Source organism: Salvelinus sp. IW2-2015, linkage group LG7 (assembly GCF_002910315.2).
Source record: "Salvelinus sp. IW2-2015 linkage group LG7, ASM291031v2, whole genome shotgun sequence".
NCBI classification, from domain to species: Eukaryota; Metazoa; Chordata; class Actinopteri; order Salmoniformes; family Salmonidae; genus Salvelinus; species Salvelinus sp. IW2-2015.
Window position 1 is genome coordinate 17,907,697 of NC_036847.1, and position 22,560 is coordinate 17,930,256.

The 22,560-nt window shown below is 45.8% G+C and overlaps 1 protein-coding gene across 5 annotated transcripts in view; it reads left to right on the top strand.

Annotated features, from left to right (window-relative positions):
- The window catches only part of LOC111966531 (msx2-interacting protein), a 42,640-nt gene extending 31,355 nt beyond the window's left edge, over positions 1 to 11,285 (top strand). For all 5 annotated transcript variants that reach the window (XM_023991250.2, XM_023991252.2, XM_023991251.2 and 2 more), the window contains exons 11-15: positions 77 to 7,961; positions 8,160 to 8,495; positions 8,665 to 8,859; positions 9,032 to 9,190; positions 9,338 to 11,285. In XM_023991250.2, coding sequence (XP_023847018.1) covers positions 77 to 7,961; positions 8,160 to 8,495; positions 8,665 to 8,859; positions 9,032 to 9,190; positions 9,338 to 9,469 — 8,707 coding nt within the window. In that variant the 3' untranslated portion in view covers positions 9,470 to 11,285. The remainder of the gene's footprint in view (positions 1 to 76; positions 7,962 to 8,159; positions 8,496 to 8,664; positions 8,860 to 9,031; positions 9,191 to 9,337) is intronic.
- The last annotated feature ends 11,275 nt before the right edge of the window (positions 11,286 to 22,560 follow it).

Genomic DNA, 22,560 nt, shown 5'->3' on the forward strand with positions numbered 1-22,560 from the left:
TTTTCCTTTGTCACAGATCCCCATTGAAAAATAATATAATAATTTTGGTTCCTGAGTATATTTTTGTGTTTTTCAGTGATGAACGCAGGCCGCAATATGAGATTGCAATTGAACGGCCATTCTTTGACAACAATGTGCGAACACCTGGAGGAGCCTTAATAGAAGACCCCCGTCGCAAGTTACCTGCCAGAAGCCGCGAGTCCTACACTGAATGGGACCTATACCAGGGAGATTTCTATGACCCACATTACTTTGATGACCCGCGTGAATACAGAGATCACAGAGACCCCTATGAGCAGGACATCCGCAAATACAGTTACTTGCAGAGGGAGCGTGAGAGGGAGCGCTTTGAAACAGACCGTGAACGTGACCATGGGCGGAGGACAATTGAACACAGCCAGAGCCCTTCTCACCCTAATCGCCCTGTCAGTCCTACAGTGTCCCCCTCTCTCTCTGAGCGTCTACCAAGTGACTCTGATCGCCGCATTTGCTGTAGATCCTCAGAGCAAAGTGGCAGCTGCAGTTCACCCTCACCTCCAAGATTTGACAAGCCTGACAAGGAACACCCTGACCAGTATAATAAGAGTGATAAGCCAGAGAAGGAGAGATCCTTTGAAGTTGAACGTGGTATTGGCGGTGAAAAGGAAAGGCGGGCCGGGTGCAAGGAGAAGGGTGAAAAGGAGAAAGGCGAGAAACTGAGGCTGAGGAAATTTAAGTTGCTATCTCCCAGCATTCCATCGCCTGAGACGGACCCTGAACTTGAAAGAGAAGGTAGTCCAGGCCTTCGAAGCAAAGTCAGCAAGTTTCCTCCTAAGGAAAAAGAAGGCTCGGGCAAAGGACAGCTAGACCTACCACCTTGTGTGGTGCAGCTAACGCGTGTGAAGGAGAAGGAAGGAAAATCGCTTGATCTAGCTGTCCTAGAAAAACAAAAACGTKGGAATGACAGTATTCGTCTTGAATCACCCTCAAGTGACCAGAACAGTCCTCCCTTTCACATAAAGCCTCAAAAAGGAGATATAATCAAGCATAGAAAGGTGCCCAAAGACAAAAACATGGCAAGACTGGTTGAAGTTGTAGAAAATGATGTTAAAATGAAAGCCAAAATACATATGAAAGCTGGCCCTGGGTTTGATGGTTCTAACTCTGTGGATGTTGACCGTCTAGCTGCACGAAAGAGGCGTTTTGAAGAATCCATGCTGAAGACCGATCGACTGAAGAGGGCCAGTCAGGAAGAGGAAGAGTGTGGTAGATTGGGACTCAGGAAGCCAGCTGACAGTGCAATGGCAGAGGAGAATGAGGGTGACAAGAGCCTATTGCAAAAAGGGGTTCATAAGAAAGAGCATTGCAAGGCTAAATCTGAGAGACTTGTTACTGTTTTCAGTCCTAAAGATAAACAAGAGTCTGATATTGTCTCCATGGGAATGGGCCTTGGACTCAGTTTGGAACTTCAGTCACGACTTGGAGAGCCAACAGAAGATGAAACCGATCCATTAGACCCACCCTGTCTGAAAATTGAGTTTTGGGGATCAAATATCCAGAGGAGTTCAAGTCTCATGAAAATCTCTGATGGGAGTCTTGAACAAGACGCATTCAAGGTACAGCCGCAAGAAGTCAATGGCGAGCAGGGTGTAGGACTATACAATAGCAGAGGGGAGACTGAGGAACGACTTGCGTCTGACATTGACCACTCTCAGAGCTGCAAAAAACAAATGAAACAGAGCCAACGGCTTTGGCAGAAGCTAGAAGAGCCTGACAAATCAGATAAAACTGAAAGCCCACAAGGCAGCAACACAGAGGACTTTGAACGTCGCAGTCTGTTGCATGAGGTAGGAAAATCACGTCAAGATGTCACACATGATTCTCCATCTAACAAACGTAAGAAATATGATAGTTTTGATTTTGATTTGCTAAGTGCTAAGAGAGAACAACACTACAGGTCTTCCCAGGGATTAAATGAAGACCTTTGCCGGAGTGTCACAGCCTTTTCTGGCTCTGGTCACTTTCCCTCAAATGAAGAAGTGTGTGCTTCCCAGTTATCACAATCAGTTACCAATAAAGAGACTAAAGACTCTCCTGAAAAAGAGGACAAAGTCTACTCGCATGTAGATTCATTGAAATACAGCTTGGACATGACACCAAATAGTCTCAGTTCCCCGAACACAGAATTTCCTAAGTCTAAGACAACATTGCTTGGGTGTGATGAGGAGCTACTTCAACGATGGGAGAGCGGAATCAAATCTGACTTCCTCAGAATGGACATGACCTTCCCCAGTAGCATTGTGAAACCTGAAAGCATTCGCAAACGTCTTGTGCGTGAACTAGAGCCTGGAGAAGTACATTCAGATTCAGATAATGATGGGGAGAACAAAAACCACCCCCCTAAGCCCAACACTTCACTGTCCTCTATCCTCAGGGAACGTGAAGAAAGGTTGACAGACCTGAATTTCTCAGGCTCCTTGGAGAAGAATAAGTTCTATTCTTTTGCATTAGATAAGACTATAACTCCAGACACAAAAGCACTTCTTGAGCGAGCCAAGTCATTGTCCTCCTCAAGGGAGGATAATTGGTCCTTTCTTGACAGAGACTCTTGCTTTGCAAGTCTTCGCAGTAGATCAGACAAAGAAAAGGCAGAGTGTGCACCACGACCTATCCCGTCTTGGTACATGAAGAAGAAGAAGATTCGTACTGACTCTGAAGGTAAACTGGATGACAAAAAGGAGGACCCCAAAGCAGAGGATCAGCAACGGCAGGAGCTGTTTGCCTCTCGTTTTCTTCATAGTTCAATCTTTGAGCAAGATTCACGGCGTTTGCAACATCTTGAGCGCAAAGATCCAGATCCTAAGTCGGGATTTGGTAGACATCTTTCCAAACAGGATTCTGTCGAAGGACAACCTGAGCCAGGAGGAGTGGACCTTCAAGAGCCCATAGTGCTTTTTCATAGCCGCTTTCTAGAGCTTCAACAACAGAAGGAGACCTCAAGGGACCACTTTCCACCAGAAATTGAAAGCGTTGATGTGGTTGATAAGAGTGAAGGAGAAGAAGTTCAGAATGAACAACAAGAAGGGTCTTCCAAGGTTTCAGAGTTCATGCAGAAGACTGATATTAAATCAGTCGGCCCTTCTCTCATCCTGCCAATTTCACTGTTTCTTCCTTCACCCAGAGAGATATTGCCACAGCAGGAGAAAGAGGCTGTTTTAACTTCCTCATCTGAACAGACTGTCTCACCGATTAAAGAGGAAAAAGTGGAACATAATCGTGATTTGTCCCTATCCCAATCTCCTCCAATAGTAGAGATCCAACCACCATCCTCGATTGTAATCACACCCCTACGGTCTGTCCTTTCAGAGGCTGAGGTTAAAGTTGAACCTAGAGAGGAATTATGTGAACCCAAAGTTACAACTGAAAGCAATATTACAGTGGATCATGCGTCTTTCTTTGATAAAAAGCTTTCCACTCCTGGTGCCTCATTAAGTTGTTTTGATGCAGAGGCTGCCAAATTCCCCTGTTCTGCTTCCCCCAAGATTGAAGAGAATATGAACATGGTAAAAATGGAGGTCCAACCAGAGAAACCAGGTTCTAAGGACTTTGACACACCTCAGAAATCTGAAGCTTCCCATGAGGTTCACATGCCAGTTTCAGAGGCTGAACTGAAACCAGCAAAGCCAATTCGCAAACAACCCAAGAGTAAAAGGGCTAAGCCAAATGTGTCCGTAACACAAATCCTGAAGCCTCCCGAAACAGTTGTCTCTGAGAAACCAGTTACTCGAAAGAGTGAGCGAATTGACAGAGAGAAGCTGAAAAGGTCTTCATCTCCACAAGGAGAAATATCATCAGAGCCTATAACCACAGCCAAGTCACCAGTTCATGCCCTTGACCCTGAGAATGAATCAAGCCTATTCCCCGGAAGGACTAGACGCCGAAATGTTCGGTCTGTTTATGCCACACCATCTGAAGGGGAGGCCCAGCCACCAGGTAAAGAGATGGTGGAGTATTCCCGCGCCACACGTAAACGTGGTGTTGACAAAGAACCAGTGCAGCAGCTGCAGCAGGACACATTGAACACATCTACTAACACAAGGCGAGGTCGCCCATCCAAGTCACGCAGGCAAGGGGAAGATGTGTCACCAGTGAAAGGAGACTCACAGAAAGCAACAAAGGAAGACATTGATATCAAAGAGCCTGTGAACACTGGAGAGGGTTTAAGAATGTCTGAGGGGTGGCATTCACCCCGTATGCAGAAAGTGCAGACCGCTCAAGTGTCTTCACCTACTGGAACCTCTGTTGGCAGGAGAGCAAGTAGAGTAGACAAACAATCTGAGAGTGCAACATCAACAGGAGAGAAGTCGGGTGATAATACTGAAGAGCCTGAGCCCAAAATAAAAGATGAGTCTGAAGAAGCAGGGACATTATTAGAGGAAGCAAAGCAATGCTTGCCAACACAGAAAGACAGAACAGACAAAGATCTAACTGATCAAATTGCAAAAAAGTTATCTGAAGGGGACATTGAGAGGATAGAATCTACCCATGTAGAGAAAAGACAACAATCTGAAAAGAGTGGGAAAGTAAAAGCACCAAGGTTGACACAAAATGCCAAATTGGTGACAGAGGATAAATTGCATTGCTTGAGAAACTTTGAGATTCGTGTAAGCGTAGATGATGTGAAAGGGTTGCTTTGCTCTGGGGAGGATGAGTCTGAATCTTTTGAGACCACTGTTAAAAAGGCCAAACCAGGAATACTAGATAAAGAAGAAACAAGGACTCAGTATCTGAAAGAAGCAGCAGAGCTCAGCCCAGAGGAAAATGACGTTCTATTAGATCCTGAACCACCGGTGGACCCAGCAGCCGCTCTTTTGGCACGTCAGATGGAACTGGAACGGGCAGTGGAGAATATTGCCAAACTTTCAGTTGAGAAACCTATTCCACCCTATAAGGAACCACCTGCAGAGCCACGTACCCTACTGCCCCCTGTCACTGTAGAACCAGAGGATGAAATGGAGGGGGAGAAGTCTGCTAATCCTGCCAGTGAAACCGAACTGGCTGCTGCCATTGATTCCATTACTGCTGAAGACATATCTACTGATACAGATGGGTTCACAGCTCCTCCCACTTACACTGCACTTGTCCCTACACCAGAGCCACTGGTTTCACCCTCTGCCGATGATGTTTTGGAACCAGAAAAACACATTATTGACCCAGACCCAGGGATGAGAGTTCTGATTCCCAGTGTCAAGCCCTTGATGCCAGATGCTAAAGCCTCTGAATCATCTGTCTCTGGGGCCTCTGCCCAAGATGATTCCCCTTCACCAGAAACACCCAAGAAAACAGGGAAAGCAGTCAGAGCTAAGACTCCAAAGAGGTCCAGGGGACGAAAGGCTTGTATCAACAGGAAGAGAGAGACTACTGAAGATGTACCAGAAGCTGAGACCTCCCCTATCAAGCCAACAGAGTCCATTCCTAAAGACATGGAAATCATCAACTCTAAGGCAGCTACTGCTACAGCAACAGTGGATGTCACATGCACCATGACTGTAGACACCCCTAAGGAGGCAGAACAACCTGCTGTGGAACAACCCGTACCTGAAGAATCTGCCTTTCACTCTAGCACCAAGAGTCCTCCTCCTTTCAAAAAGTTACAGCTATCAGCAGTATCCCCTGCTCTTTCTTCATCCCTTGCCCTCAAACCATATCCAACCCAATTGAATGTCCCTCCACCCCGCCCAGGCACGATGCCTGTTTCACCAGACTGGCTTCCCAGATCTGAAGAAAGTAGAATTCATGCTACTCCTGCAATTCAAGTTAATGTAGTCACCCCCTCTGCACAAGCAGTAACTGCACTTGGGAACCAGTCAGCAAATCCACCCATGCCTCCTGATACTAAGGCATCGGATATTGACCCTAGCTCCAGCACTCTAAGAAAGATCCTCATGGAGCCCAAATATGTATCAGCATCAAACAGCAATGCCATCCCTACTACAGTCCTAACGACAACGCTGGCAGACATTCGCATGTCAGAGAATGAGAACTCGTCTGACACAATGACCGCTTGGCACAAGCATCTTAAAGACAGAACCTCGCCTTTGATACCGCATCCCACTTTTCAAAAACCTTCCCCGCTCACTGAGACCCATCAGAACTTTGGAGAGAAGATAGTGCATTCAGTCATTTCTTCGCCTACTACCTCTGTCATCAGCCGGATTCCAATGCCCTATGATACTGAGGAAGCACCTCGAATCTCCCTAAGTAACCGTAATGCTGGCCTATCTTTACCCAAACAGAAATCCGGATCAAGTATGAACGAGAACAATCGTTACCATGGAGTGGATGCAGCAGAGGATTTGAACAGCAGAGGATGGTCTGTAGTTGAGAGCACACCCTACAACACAGACTCCAGTCCTGGCCTCAGGGTGAATACATCACAGGGTGTGGTAGTACTAAGTTACTCAGGGCAAAAAACAGAGGGACCTCAACGGATCAGCGCCAAAATTAGCCAGATCCCACCAGCCAGTGCAGTTGACATAGAGTTCCAGCAGTCTGTCTCTAAATCTCAGATTAAGCAAGAACCGCTTACCCCATCCCAGCCTTCCACCCCCAAGGGACCCCTGACACCCACAGGGTACGGACACCCTGGGGTACTCTTAACTGGCCAGTCATACAATTTTCAGTCTGTCATCTCCACCATTAAGCAGGAGAGTCCTGGTTCTGACAAGTCAGAGTCGTCATATCACACTGGACTTCAGGGTAGCACAGTAATGATGATTCAACCAAAGATGATTCAACAACCGGTCACTAGTCCTCAAGTATTGATGTACAAGAAAGGGCTTGGAGTAGAATCCATACCAATGCTGGCGGATATGGCAAAGGCACACAGGACATCCAACCTCAGTCCAATCATGAATCCACATCACCCATCTTTGACTGGAAACCGTATGAGTCCTAGTCCCAGTACCCCAACTGATCAGTCAGTCCCACACCTCAAGCAAGAGCCCTATTCCCCTCGAACAACAGGCCACTCACCTTCACCCTTTGCCAAAGTTTGCCCTCCCAGCAACTCAATGTCCCCCCATGGCAGCTCTATGGTTTTGCATCCTGGTATGCCTGAGATGTCTCTGTACATCTCCAGTATGCACCACCCCCACCCAGAGCAGTCTGTTATCATGACCCCAGTGTCGCATAGCGTCACCCAGTCAGTGTCTATGGGTCGCCTCTCTCACGGCGAGGTCAGGATGAACACCCCACACCTTTCTGGAATGAATTACGGAAGACGGGCAGATTTCCTACCATCTTCCCACACTGGGCCTCCTCAGCGCTCCAACATACCAGCCGTGATCAGAGACATGGTAGTGCAGTCCCACGTGGGCCCCACTCGTGGAGCCTCAGACCGCAGCGCCGAGGAGGACATAAGGCACTACCACCAGGGGCTGTGCAGATCCTCTACACCCCAGCTCCAGTCAGATGTGATGATGATGCAGGCAGAGAAACAGAGAGGGCTGCATCACGCAGGTCTACATCTGGACCAGTACAGCATGGCCTCCCGAGACATCAGAGACATACGGGACATGCGCATCCTGATGCACCATCAGCTAGGAGAGCACACCATCGCAGAGGGACGTCAGTCACGAACTCCTGAGGCAGGAGCAACCTTAATTACCAACATCTCTGCTGCTTCCAATAGTCCCTTGGTTGGAAAAGGCATGACACAGATGGGGAAGGAGACTCCAAAACCATTGGAAGCAAAGATATCTCACCCACCTCATACCGAGAGCAGCAGGATCATGGGGGTCCATTCATCCGTCCCTGTTATGGTGTCTCCTCATCATCATCCTCAAGGTGTTCAGCTGATTCATCCAGGCGGCGCTGGCTCCTTCCCAGTGTACAGGGATATGCGGGACTTCCACTCCCAGTTTTCCAGTCACTCTTCGATGGGATTTAACCTGGCTTCCCGCGGCATCACACCTTCCCAGGTCAGAGAACAATGCATGCAAGTTCATTAGTTTATAAGCTTTCATCTGTTCAGTGTTTTTGCCATTGTGTTTTCAGTTAGGGTTGACTTCTACTATTACATTGTTTCTCTCCTACATGATTACTTTTATGCATGCATCACTGTAGTCCTATTTATTACTTATGTTTCTAAACATCTTGTTTTTTATTTGTTTCCTCAGGATGCTGATCTCAGCCACAGGGGAAAGCTGTCTCAGTCACTATCTGCTGGGTCACTTGGTGGAGGATGTGAAACCAAATCGGACAACTCCCACCTCCGTCACACAACCTCCATGGACCTATCCCACATGCCCCGGATACAGAGGGACACCATTTCACCCTCTTATACATCTCCCATGGCTCTCTCCCACAAGCAAGAGCTAGTTCTGCAGAAGGGCCCACCAGTCTTCATGTCGAGCCCTCCAGCAGCACCCCTCTCAAGTTCCTCAGAGTTGCGCCCTGAGGATAAACTGGGGCACTCAGGATACCGGTCCGTCGATATGGTGCAGCTTTTAACGGTAATGAGGTTGATCATGGGAATTAGAACAATTACTAGAGGGACAATACTGAAGACATTCAGTCGTCATTTGTAAGATTAGAATTAGAAATCCGTTTAGGTAATATTGCTTGTACTTAAGATTTAACCTATTTATCTGACCTGTCTTTGCTCTACTTTTGTTTGTGCAGACATACCCCATAGTGTGGCAAGGCTTGCTGGCACTGAAGAATGACTCAGTTGCCGTGCAGCTCCACTTTGTCTCAGGCAACAATGTGCTGACTCACCACTCACTGCCGCCCCTGGAGGGAGGTGCCCCACTCCGCATTGCACAGAGGATGAGACTGGAAGCATCCCAGCTGGAGGGTGTGGCTCGCAGGATGATGGTGAGATGCTAGCTGTTCGCCATTAAAACAATGCATTTTTATCACGATTCTTAGGACGCTCTTTGGTGATGTTTTCTATTCAGGCAGCTAGTTCTCATTACAACTGTGAATGTAAACATGCTTAATATTTCAGTAGAAAGCTCAACCGATTTGATTGGGTTGTTGTTTACAGGTGGAGAATGATTACTGCCTCTTGCTAGCTCTGCCATGTGGACGAGATCAGGAGGACGTTCTCAGCCAGACCCTTCTCCTTAAAGGAGGCTTCATCACCTACCTACAGAAAAAACAGGCAGCTGGGATCATCAACGTCCCCAACCCCGGCTCTAACCAGGTATGTTGTGCATTGACTGTTATGCCATGTAAGCATCCATTTTCAAACAGACATGTTCCTTTCTGTATTCAAGTAAACATTAGTTGGAGATGGGAGTATGCTACTGAACTGACTTCAAACCATGTGTTTTGTCTATTCCTTCCCCAGCCGGCATATGTGGTGCAGATTTTCCCACCGTGTGAGTTCTCAGAGAGACACCTGTGCCGGCTTGCCCCCGACCTTCTCAACAGTATCTCCAGCATCTCCCCTCACCTCATGATTGTCATTGCCTCTGTGTAATACCTCTCCATAAAAAAACTAAATTTTCTTGAACCCACACCAAGCCAACACCAGCCTTTTTGGACTTTCATCCAGTTTAGAAAACTGGAAATGCCTCATAGTTTGGATGGGTTTGACCATTTTTTGTTTTTAAAATATGTATTTCTCTTCACCAGGTCCTTAAATCATCCTACCACCTCTGATTCCACAACTCTCTGCCTTTACTGAGAGCATACGGAAGGGTGGATTAGGAGTTTTGATGATCAATTCTATGATCGTCCATTTCGCTTTTGCCATTGTTGAAGGATAACTGGATTGCATCTTGATTTTCTAAGTATTGAAGGGGACAAGGGGAACTAAATTAGAAGGATGGCTAAGGGATGTTTTTACTCTTATCTAAATAATGTTTGATTTCTTTTCTTAGCGCAATGACTGGTCGTTATTGTTTTCTATGTTGAGAAAACAAAATCAAAAAGGAAATCAAAAACATGACATTTTTACAGATTGAGAAAAAAAGGACACATATTATAATAGACATGCTCCAGTGACCAATCTTTTGTACGGCTTTTATTCTTCTACCATCTGCCAATTTAATTTCCTTCTACTTCATTTCCAGTCAGCTTTCCTCAATGTTCCATCCCCAGGAAGCTATATGGGAACTTTGAGTTGTACAGTTTATACTTAATGCCTCAACAGGGGACAAAAAAAAAAAATATATATATATATATATATAAAGAATATAGAATTTGTATTTGCCTCCTTTTCAAGTCTAATGTTTAAAGATTAAAAAGATTTAGGGAGACCAAGTGGATTACATGACAGATGATCACTTTTAAAATGTTGGGGAGGGGGGTGGCAACTGACAAGGACCCCAACAAAACTCAGTCCAGTGACATTTATGAATTGAATGTTTTTAGAATTGATTATGTGCCAAAATGTATTTTTCAAAGTAAAAATCACCACAATGTATCTAAATAATATGAACCTATTTTCATACTTGAATTTGTATTCGTCACTCAGATCTACTGTAATAGCCTCTGTTTTTGATATATTTTCTTCATCAGCCCAACCTGTTACAACCTACTGCTACTCCATTGTGAAATCCTGTCCTCATTTCCATTGAGTACCATTAACAGTTCTATTTGATGTTGAATTGTGGATACAGTTTAACAAACTAGTACATTTAGTCCTTCTCTCTCCTTGTGTCCTCCACTGCCCCCTACTGTTCCTCTGAAAATACTCCTGGATACCAATATGTGTTCTCAAAGTCAAAAAGCAAATTACTAAATGACAGCTGTAGCATGCTTAACTTGAAGAAGTAAAGGGGAAATCCAATCCATGAGGCAACAAATGTGACTTGAACTTTAAACAATGCCAGGAATGGATGTGTAAACTGTCCATCTCTCTTTCCTTTCTCTGAACTAGTGTCTCCCTGAGCCAATGCTGTAAATACTCATGTTCCCAATCTGTGCTCTTGCGTACTTTCCCGTATTACTGTCTCCGTTCAGGGTCCTCATATTTTGATTTGTGTGACAAAACAAGGCAGTCTGAAAGAGACACAGCTAGTTGTGAACCGATGCAGAAAGTAAACCATGATTCTCAGTTTTTGTGCTGTAAATATTTATATTACTGCAGGCTGAATACTCTCATGGTAATGTTGAAGGCACTTAATTTTGATATACAAATGACAAGAAAATACAAAAAAAAATCTTAAACTGTCTTTTGATCAAATCTTATTTCATAATTTGTGTATTTTGCTGTTCCTCTATGAGGACATTTTAAACTGTAAAATGGTTGTTTAACATACTTACAGATCATTAAATGGTCTGTCACTCTTGATTGGCGTTTTCTTGATTGTGTCAGTTGTCTTGGTATGGCTTGTTCCACTATAGATACATTACTGTATGATAATAAAATGTCAACAGTTTATCATAATGTTATTACTATATGTTGCAGTGCACCTTGAAGTCACAAGATGTCAGCATAGGCAAGTATTTTGCACGTGTCTGTAGCCTAAAGCCTACCATGGCCATTTTATGTTTTGAGTCTTGAGTCCTGTATCTGCACTATTAGTTCACAATCCTAGTTTGTGGGCAAATGCCTCTCATAAATTTTTTTTWAAGAACTGTCACAAATGTATACACAAGGCAACTGCAGTAACAAAATCAACAGTACATGTATAGGAGAGAGCGTAGAGAAGTTGCATTCTTAGTCTTGCAAAGCAAGTCAGACATTTGTATCTGATCATCTGTAGCCATATTTTGAATTTCTGTGAAGCAGTTTGAAGATTAGTGACTGGAAAAATGTCTAAAACGGGAATCGGCACAAGGGAAGGGCAGTTAAAGTTGCACTTTTGTACTTATCCTCCCCGAGGCTATAGGGCTCCATGGTTTGGAGAATTTTAAGACTTGTGCCTGAAAATGTGGGTTTCCTGCTGCTCCTGTAACATTCAAAAGCAACTGGAGAATCCTCAGAGGAATGTCAATGGTGAGATAGTGGTGAGGATAGTGGTGTTTTGCAGTCAGGCCTGCAGGGACTCATATTTGGAGGTACTGAAAAGGGTGAAATTAATGGGGGACTGCCTGCAGCGAAGAGACCAAGTTCCCCAACTGTACATCATGGTTTTATAGCCCTCAATTTCAGCCTACAAGGATGTTCTATATTTCCTAAATAATGGCTTCTTCCTGAATTGTCAACTGTGGTTTCTGGTAATTGAAACACTCATCCCCCATACCTAATGAAATAATACAGAACTTTTTATAACAGTATATCGTATCAGAGAGAAAAGGGAGACAAAGAGATGTAGAAGGGCTGAGGTTGTGAAAATGGAGGTTCTCAAAATACATTGAGGTTGCCACTGGACATCTGAGGGAGTGCACACCTCTGCTCTTTCATCCCATTATCAGCCTCAAAACGCCATCCTGTCATGTACCCTCTACAGTAAATCCGGAAAGTATGTAGACCCCTTGACCTTTTTCCACATTTTGTTACGTTACAGCCTTATTCTAAAATGTATTAAATTGTTTCCCCCCCTCCAATTGACACACTACCCCATAATGACAAAACAAACAGGTTATAACTTTTTGTAAATGTATAAAAATGTAAAAAATTAAATATCACATTTACATAAGTATACAAACCCTTTACGCAGTACTTTTTTGAAGCACCTTTGGCAGCGAATACGGCCTCAAGTCTTCTTGGGTATGACACTACAAGCTTGGCACACCTGTATTTAGGGAGTTTCTCCCATTCTTCTCTGCAGATCCTCTCAAGCCCTGTCAAGTTGGATGGGGAGCGTCACTGCACAGACATTTTCAGGTCTCTCCAGAGATGTTCAATTGGGTTCAAGTCCAGGCTCTGGCTGGGCCACTCAAGGACATTCAGAGACTTGTCCCGAAGCCATTCCTGCATTGTCTTGGCTGTGTGCTTACAGTCGTTGTCCTGTAGAAGGTGAATCTTTGCCCCAGTCTGAGGTCCTACCTTCTCTGGAGCAAGTTTTCGTCAATGATCTCTCTGTACTTCCGTTCATCTTTCCCTGAATCCTGACTAGTCTCCCATTCCCTGCTGAAAAACATCCCCACACCATTCTTCACCGTAGGGATGGTGCCAGGTTTCCTCCAGAAGTGACGCTTGGCATTCAGGCCAAAGAGTTCAATCTTGGTTTCATCAGACCAGAGAATCTTGTTTCTCATGGTCTCAGAGTCCTTTAGGTGCCTTTTGGCAATCTCCAAGCGGGCTTCCATCTGGCCACTCTACCATAAAGGCCTGATTGGTGGAGTGCTGCAGAGATGGTTGTCCTTCTGGAAGGGTCTCCCATCTCCACAGTGGAACTCTGTCAGAGTGACCATTTGGGTTCATAGTCACCCTCCTGACCAAGGCCCTTCTCCCCCGGTTCCAAACTTCTTCCATTTAAGAATGATGGAGGCCACTGTGTTCTTGGGAACCTTCAATGCTGCAGAAATGTTTTGGTACCCTTCACCAGATCTGTGCCTCGACACAATGCTGTCTCGGAGCTCTACGGACAATTTCTTCGACCTCATGGCTTGGTTTTTGCTTTGACATGCACTGCCAACTGTGGGACCTTATATAGACAGGTGTGTGCCTTTTCAAATCATGTTCAATTAATTGGATTTACAACAGGTGGACTCCAATCAAGCTGTAGAAACCTCTCAAGGATGATCCTTAGAAACAGGATGCACCTGAGCTCAATTTTGAGTCTCAGCAAAGCGTCTGAATACATAAATGAGGTATGTCTGTATATAAGGTATGTTTTTAAAAAAATATACATTTGCAAACATTTATAAAACCTATTTTCGCTTTGTTATTATGGGGTATTGTGTGTAGAATGATGAGAGAAAAAAGTAATTTAATCAATTTTAGAATAAGGCTGTATCGTATCAAAATGTGGAAAAGGGGAAGTGGTCTGAATACCTTCCGAAGGCACTGTATTTACAAAAGTATGTGGACACCTCTTCAAATTAGTGGATTCGGCTATTTCAGCCACACCCATTGCTGACAGGTGTATAAAATCGAGCACACAGCCATGCAATCTCCATACGTAGCACCGTCATACAGTAGGAGGCCACCTTTCCAAAAAGTCAGTTCATTAAATTTATTCCCTGATAGAGCTGCCCCGGTCAACTGTAAGTGCTGTTATTGTGAAGTGGAAATATCTAGGAGCAACAACGGCTCAGCCCCGAAGTGGTAGGCCACACAATCTCACAGAGCAGCAACGTCAGCACAAGAACTGTTCGTCGGGAGCTTCATGAAATGGGCTTCCCTGGCCGAGCAGCCACACGCAAGCCTAAGTGTCAGGTTTTGGCCAGGACTGTTCTGGTTTTTTGTCACTAGATGTCCCCATTGCACCTTTTTTGTACCTTTTTGTTTTTCCCTTGCTCTATTATTGTTTGCACCTGTATGTCGTTCCCTTGTTAGTATTTAATCCCTGTGTGWTCCTTAGTTCCTTGCTCAGTSTTTGTATGTTAGCACCCAGCCCCAGCCCAAGCCTTGTTGTGAACATATATTTTTCTCTTGTTGGATTTTCCAGAGGTTCTCTGGTKTTGTTCTTTTGTATTTTGKATTAGTCTTTTRRGKTTKKTTTTTCCCTTGCTGTTTTTACCACTTTGTGGATTTTCTTTGTATTTTGGAAGWTATCTATTTTTTATTAAACCACCATCTCTAGTACTGCTGTGTCTGCCTCATCTTCTGGGTTCTGCCGATTTAGTGACTGTTTCTCGCACCGGGTCCTGACACTAAGATCACTATACGCAATGCCAAGCGTCGGCTGGAGTGGTGTAAAGCTCGCCGCCATTGGGCTCTAGAGCAGAGGAAACGCGTTCTCTGGAGTGATGAATCACGCTTCACCATCTGGCAGTCTGACAGACGAATCTGGGCTTTGCGGATGCCAGGAGAGCGCTACCTGCCCGAATGCATTGTGCCAACTGTAGTTTGGTGGAGGAGGAATAATGGTCTGGGGCTGTTTTTCATGGATCGGGCTAGGCCCCTTAGTTCTTAGTGCTACAGCATACAATGACATTCTAGAGGATTCTGTGTTTCCAACTTTGTGGCAACAGTTTAGGGAAGGCCCTTTCCTGTTTCAGCATGACAATGCCCCCGTGCACAAAGCGAGGTCCATACAGAAATGGTTTGTTGAGACAGTGTGGGAGAACTTGAGTGGTCTGCTCAGAGCCCTGACTTCAACCCTGACTTGCAACGCCAACTGCAAGCCAGGCCTAATCGCCCAACGTTAGTGCCTGATCTCACTAATGCTCTTGTGGCTGAATGGAAGCAAGTCCCCGGGAAAGCCTGCCCATGATTTTGGAATGAGATGTTCGACAAGCAGGTCTCCACATACTCCTCTTCATCTTTTCCCATTGACTGTAAATGTATTGACATAAGCATCAACCCTGTGACACTCATCTTTTCCCATTGAATGCAATGTTTTAATAAAAGCATCAATTGGTTGACGTATCTTTTCCCGTTGTCTGTGATGTATTGACATAAAAAGCTTATGACACCCATATTTTACCATTGAATGCAAAGTATTAACATAAGTGTCAATTGTTTGACACTCATCTTTCCCATTGAATGCAATGTATTGACATAAGCGTCAAAACTATGACACTCATCTTTTCCCATTGAATGCAATGTATTGACATAAGCATCAATTGGTTGACACTAGAGGTCTTCTTTGGTCAAAAGGTTTGACCCCGGACCCGAACAGACCCAAGGACAATCAGACCCAGAACCCGAATGGACCCGACGACAACCAAACCAAGACCCAACAGAACCCGATTGGAGTGACAAAAATACAATGTTTATCAGCCAAGTTGCTATTTTCGTTAATGAATAGGATTTTAGATGTTAGTTAGGCCATATATAAGTCAATAAATTAATCTTATTCGGGTCCATTCGGTCAATCAACGGTAGTTAAATAGACCCGAGACCCGATGACAATCAAACAGGACCCGACCCGGAACCGAGGCAAAAGTTTGAATTTTGGACCTGGACCCACTCGGATCCGGGTCGGGTATCTTGTATTCGGGTTTGGGTGGACCCGTGAAGACCTCTAGTTGACACTTATCTTTTCTCATTGAATGCAATCTATTGGCATAAGCGTCAACCCTGTGACGATCAACTTTTACATTAAATGCAATGTATTGACATAAGCCTCATCCTTGTGACACTCATCTTTTCCCATTGAATGTCATGTATTGACATAAGCGCCAATTGGTTGACAGTCATATTTTCCCATTGACCATAAATGTATTGACATAAGCATCAACCTTGTGACAATCATCTTTTCCCATTGACTGTGATGTATTGACATAAGCGTCAAGTGGTCGAGGCTCATCTTTTCCTATTGGCACCGCAAAGCCTGCTGGGAGCATGGCCAATTGACATAAACATCAATTGTTTAATGCAAAACTTTTTGCAAAAACATGACACGAAGACGTTTTCTCTTTTCATTACAGGAGGAAGAAGGGAATGTGACTACAAAAAGACGTGAAGCGCAAGCAATTTATAGTGCCTAGACAGGCTAAGACAAGGAATGTTAATTAAGGCCCAGCATGAGAAGAAGCAGTGATGCTGGGACACAGTGTGAGGGGAGGACACAAAGCAAAGTGGAAACTTAAGATGCTGCTCCTCTCCTCACATTGTCCCCCCTCCTAACAGCAGCTATAGTACAAAGGATGCAAGTTATGCGTCCTTAATGCTTGCTCAACCAACTTCATCTTTCTGTCCTTTCAGTCTGTCTCTTGAATGCTTAGCCCCAAACATTACATTCCAAAGGCCAAATGTTTAAAATGCTGTTTTTGGCTTTTTCTGACACTGATAAGTGCTTGTTTTCTTGTTTTTCGTTTTTTGGCTTGTTGCTATGACATTCCATGCAGATGTTGTTCTGAATGTATTATCCACAGACAAATTTCAACACATGAATAACACAACTAGACAGGAAGAATTACAATTATGGAATGCATTTATGAAATGCTTTCCTCTGGGTCTGTAAGAGATACCCTGAAGTTACATTATGTAGCGGTAAACTCACTTCATCTACCATCAATGTGGATCATCCACCTGGGTGATGCAGGCATCCATTTTATGACCGAATGATCACCTTACCTAATCAGGTTCCGTCATGCAAAGGCATAAAAAGAAAAGAATGGGATCAGTGGTTCTACAGCATTGCTGCTTAACAATCTGTGAATGTGGCTCTGGATGCAACAGAAAATAATCCTTAAGACCACTGGAAAACTCAGATTGACATTTTAATTGTCTGAACAATAACTGTTGCAAGACCTAGGCTGAATCATTCAGAAGAGGTCTAGAGTGGGGGCAGCAAATGTGCCCTGGAGTGAATTGTGACCCCAAATGATGAATGGGATGTTCATTGTTCAGTAAGCTCTTCATTTGGGGGATCAGACTAAAGCAGCCTGCCTGCGTTTTACATGTTTGGCTTGTGGATACTCTGGGATGGGAGATTTCAGCGGCATGGCTCACCCCTCCCTTGACTGTGTGTGGGAGGACTTGATAATAGGGTGGTATGGAGAATTCCAGGTCTCTGTCTAAAACGGCCTAATTTGAGGAAGTATGTTTTAAAAGAACACCCCCTCACTGCGCCTTTGTGATAGCGTGAGCACGGCTAACGCCACAGCTACTTACAGTCATTAAATCCAACTTTTGTGAATAATGGTAGTGGAGAAAATACATTTTATGAGGAAACACTGTTGGTGGCAATTGGTCCCCGGGCTCCCATAGTGAAAAAGCTGCAATGAAGGGTTTTAACATTTTATTTTCAGGACAACCAGGGCTACAAGTAGAACACAAAACAATTTGACATAAACAGTTTCATTCATGAGTTTTATTGACAAATGTCAATATACAAATAAAGTTTGCCATGCAAAAACCTGATAAAAATGCATTTATAACAATGCTGCAACTACATACAGTGCCTTCAGAAAGTATTCAGACCCCTTGACTTTTTCCACATTTTGTTACGTTACAGCCTTATTTTAAAATGGATTAAATAAAACAAATCCTCAGAAATATACACATAATACCCCATAATGACAAAGCGAAAAATGTTTTTTTTTTATATTTGCAAATGTATTACAAATAAAAACAGAAATACATTATTTACATGAGTATTCAGACACGTTCCTATGAGACGTGAAATTGAGCTCAGGTGCATCCTGTTTCCATTGATCATCCTTGAGATGTTTCTACAACTTGATTGGAGTCCACCTGTGGTAAATTAAATTGATTGGACATGGTTTGGAAAGGCACACACCTGTCTATATAAGGTCCCACAGTTGACAATGCATGTCAGAGCAAAAGCCAAGCCATGAGGTCGAAGGAATTGTTGTCTGTAGCGCTCCGAGACAGGATTGTGTCGAGCCACAGATCTGGGGAAGGGTACCAAAGCATTTCTGCAGCATTGAAGGTCCCCAAGAACACAGTGGCCTCCATCATTCTTAAATAGAACTTCTGCACTCAACAACCCGGTCGCATTCCGCTTCGCTCCACAGGTAGTATCATATTTTCATTTCATTTCATTACAGTACAACGGTTTGATTTGTTTGATCGTAGCTAGCTACATAGCTAGCTACATAGCCGTCTTTGTATCAAAGATAATTGTGTAGTCTAGAGCGATTTTCTAGGTTAGCTAGCCAGCTATTGTCGTTCTTTTAACGCAACGTAACGTAATCAACACTGCTAGYTAGCCAGCTAGCCCCCGAATAGCAGCACTGTAGATACTATTACACTCAACGGAACGACTTGATTAGTGTAGTGTCAACAACGCAGCCACTGCCAGCTAGCCTACTTCAGCAGTACTGTATCATCTTAATCATTTTAGTCAATAGGATTCTTGCTACGTAAGCTTAACTTTCTGAACATTCGAGACGCGTAGTCCACTTGCCACTCCAATCTCCTTTGCATTAGCGTAGTCTCTTCTGTAGCCTGTCAACTATGTGTCTGTCTATCCCTGTTCTCTCCTCTCTGCACAGACCATACAAACGCTCCACACCGCGTGGCATCGGCCACCCTAATCTGGTGGTCCCAGYGCGCACGACCCACGTGGAGTTCCAGGTCTCCGGTAGCCTCTGGAACTGCCGATCTGCGGCCAACAAGGCAGAGTTCATCTCAGCCTATGCCTCCCTCCAGTCCCTCGACTTCCTGCACTGACGGAAACATGGATCACCACAGATAACACTGCTACTCCTACTGCTCTCTCTTCGTCCGCCCACGTTTCTCACACCCCGAGAGCTTCTGGTCAGCGGGTGGTGCACCGGGATCCTCATCTCTCCCAAGTGGTCATTCTCTCTTTCTCCCCTTACCATCTGTCTATCGCCTCTTTGAATTCCATGCTGTCACAGTTACCAGCCCTTTCAAGCTTAACATCCTTATCATTTATCGCCCTCCAGGTCCCTCGGAGAGTTCATCAATAGCTCGATGCCTTGATTAGCCCTTTCCTGAGGACGGCTCACCTCTCACAGTTCTGGGCGACTTTAACCTCCCCACGTCTACCTTTGACTCATTCTCTCTGCCTCCTTCTTTCCACTCCTCTCCTCTTTTGACCTCACCCTCTCACCTTCCCCCCTACTCACAAGGCAGGCAATACGCTCGACCTCATCTTTACTAGATGCTGTTCTTCCACTAACCTCATTGCAACTCCCTCCAAGTCTCCGACCACTACCTTGTACCTTTCCTTCTCGCTCTCACAACACTCCCACACTGCCCCTACTCGGATGGTATCCGCCGTCCCAACCTTCGCTCTCTCTCCCCGCTACCCTCTCCTCTTCCATCCTATCATCTCTTCCCTCTGCTCAAACCTTCTCCAACCTATCTCCTGATTCTGCCTCCTCAACCCTCCTCTCCTCCCTTTCTGCATCCTTTGACTCTCTATGTCCCCTATCCTCCAGGCCGGCTCGGTCCTCCCCTCCCGCTCCGTGGCTCGACGACTCATTGCGAGCTCACAGAACAGGGCTCCGGGCAGCCGAGCGGAAATGGAGGAAACTCGCCTCCCTGCGGACCTGGCATCCTTTCACTCCTCCTCTCTACATTTTCCTCTTCTGTCTCTGCTGCTAAAGCCACTTCTACCACTCTAAATTCCAAGCATCTGCTCTAACCCCAGAGCTCTTTGCCACCTTCTCCTCCCTCCTGAATCCTCCTCCCCCTCCCCCCCCCTCCTCCCTCTCTGCAGATGACTTCGTCAACCATTTTGAAAAGAAGGTCGACGACATCCGATCCTCGTTTGCTAAGTCAAACGACACCGCTGGTTCTGCTCACACTGCCCTACCCTGTGCTCTGACCTCTTTCTCCCCTCTCTCTCCAGATGAAATCTCGCGTCTTGTGACGGCCGGCGCCCAACAACCTGCCCGCTGACCCTATCCTCTCTTCTCCAGACCATTTCGGAGACCTTCTCCCTTACCTCACCTCGCTCATCAACTCATCCCTGACCGCTGGCTACGTCCCTTCCGTCTTAAAAGAGCGAGAGTTGCACCCCTTCTGAAAACCTACACTCGATCCCTCCGATGTCAACAACTACAGACCAGTATCCCTTCTTTCTTTTCTCTCCAAAACTCTTGAACGTGCCGTCCTTGGCCCTCTCCCGCTATCTCTCTCAGAATGACCTTCTTGATCCAAATCAGTCAGGTTTCAAGACTAGTCATTCAACTGAGACTGCTCTTCTCTGTACACGGAGGCGCTCGCCCACTGCTAAAGCTAACTCTCTCTCCTCTGCTCTCATCCTTCTAGACCTATCGGCTGCCTCGATACTGTGAACCATCAGATCCTCCTCTCCACCCTCTCCGAGTTGGCATCTCCGGCGCGGCCCACGCTTGGATTGCGTCTACCTGACAGGTCGCTCCTACCAGGTGGCGTGGCGAGAATCTGTCTCCTCACCACGTCTCTCACCACTGGTGTCCCCAGGGCTCTGTTCTAGGCCCTCTCCTATTCTCGCTATACACCAAGTCACTTGGCTCTGTCATAACCCACATGGTCTCTCCTATCATTGCTATGCAGACGACACACAACTAATCTTCTCCTTTCCCCCTTCTGATGACCAGGTGGCGAATCGCATCTCTGCATGTCTGGCAGACATATCAGTGTGGATGACGGATCACCACCTCAAGCTGAACCTCGGCAAGACGGAGTCTCTCTCCTCCCGGGGAAGGACTGCCCGTTCCATGATCTTGCCATCATGGTTGACAACTCCATTGTGTCCTCCTCCCAGAGCGCTAAGAACCTTGGCGTGATCCTGGACAACACCCTGTCGTTCTCAACTAACATCAAGGCGGGGCCCGTTCCTGTAGGTTCATGCTCTACAACATCCGCAGAGTACGACCCTGCCGCACACAGGAAGCGGCGCAGGTCCTAATCCAGGCACTTGTCATCTCCCGTCTGGATTACTGCAACTCGCTGTTGGCTGGGCTCCCTGCCTGTGCCATTAAACCCCTACAACTCATCCAGAACGCCGCAGCCCGTCTGGTGTTCAACCTTCCCAAGTTCTCTCACGTCACCCGCTCCTCCGCTCTCTCCACTGGCTTCCAGTTGAAGCTCGCATCCGCTACAAGACCATGGTGCTTGCCTACGGAGCTTGAGGGGAACGGCACCTCAGTACCTCCAGGCTCTATCAGGCCCTACACCCAAACAAGGCACTGCGTTCATCCACCTCTGCCTGCTCGCCTCCCTACCACTGAGGAAGTACAGTTCCCGCTCAGCCCAGTCAAAACTGTTCGCTGCTCTGGCCCCCAATGGTGGAACAAACTCCCTCACGACGCCAGGACAGCGGAGTCAATCACCACCTTCCGGAGACACCTGAAACCCCACCTCTTTAAGGAATACCTAGGATAGGATAAAGTAATCCTTCTCACCCCCCCCCCCCTTAAAAGATTTAGATGCACTATTGTAAAGTGCCGTTCCACTGGATGTCATAAGGTGAATGCACCAATTTGTAAGTCGCTCTGGATAAGAGCGTCTGCTAAATGACTTAAATGTAAATGTTAAATGGAAGAATTTGATCCACCAAGACTCTTCCTAGAGCTGGCCGCCCGGCCAAACTGAGCAATCGGGGAGAAGTGCTTAGGTCAGGGACCAAGAACCCAATGGTCACTGACAGAGATCTATAGTTCCTCTGTGGAGATGGGAGAACCTTCCAGAAGGACAACCAGCACTCCAGATGTTTTTCAGTGGCAGGGACTGAGAGACTAGCAGGATTGAGGCAAAGATGAACGGAGCAAATAAACAGATCCTTGATGAAAACCTGCTCCAGAGTGCTCAGGACCTCAGACTGGGGCAAAGGTTCACCTTCCAACAGGACAACGACCCTAAGCACACAGCCAAGACAATGCAGGAGTGAAGTCTTTGAGTGGCCCAGCCAGAAACCGGACTTGAACCCGATCGAACATCTCTGGAGAGACCTGAAAATAGCTGTGCACTAACTCTGTCCCATCCAACCTGACCGAGCTTGAGACGATCTGCAGAGAAGAATGGGAGAAACTGCCCAAATACAGGTGTGCCAAGCTTGTAGCATCATACCCAAGAAGACTTGAGGCTGTAATCGCCGCCAAAGGTGCGTCAACAAAGTACTGAGTAAAGGGTCTGAGTAC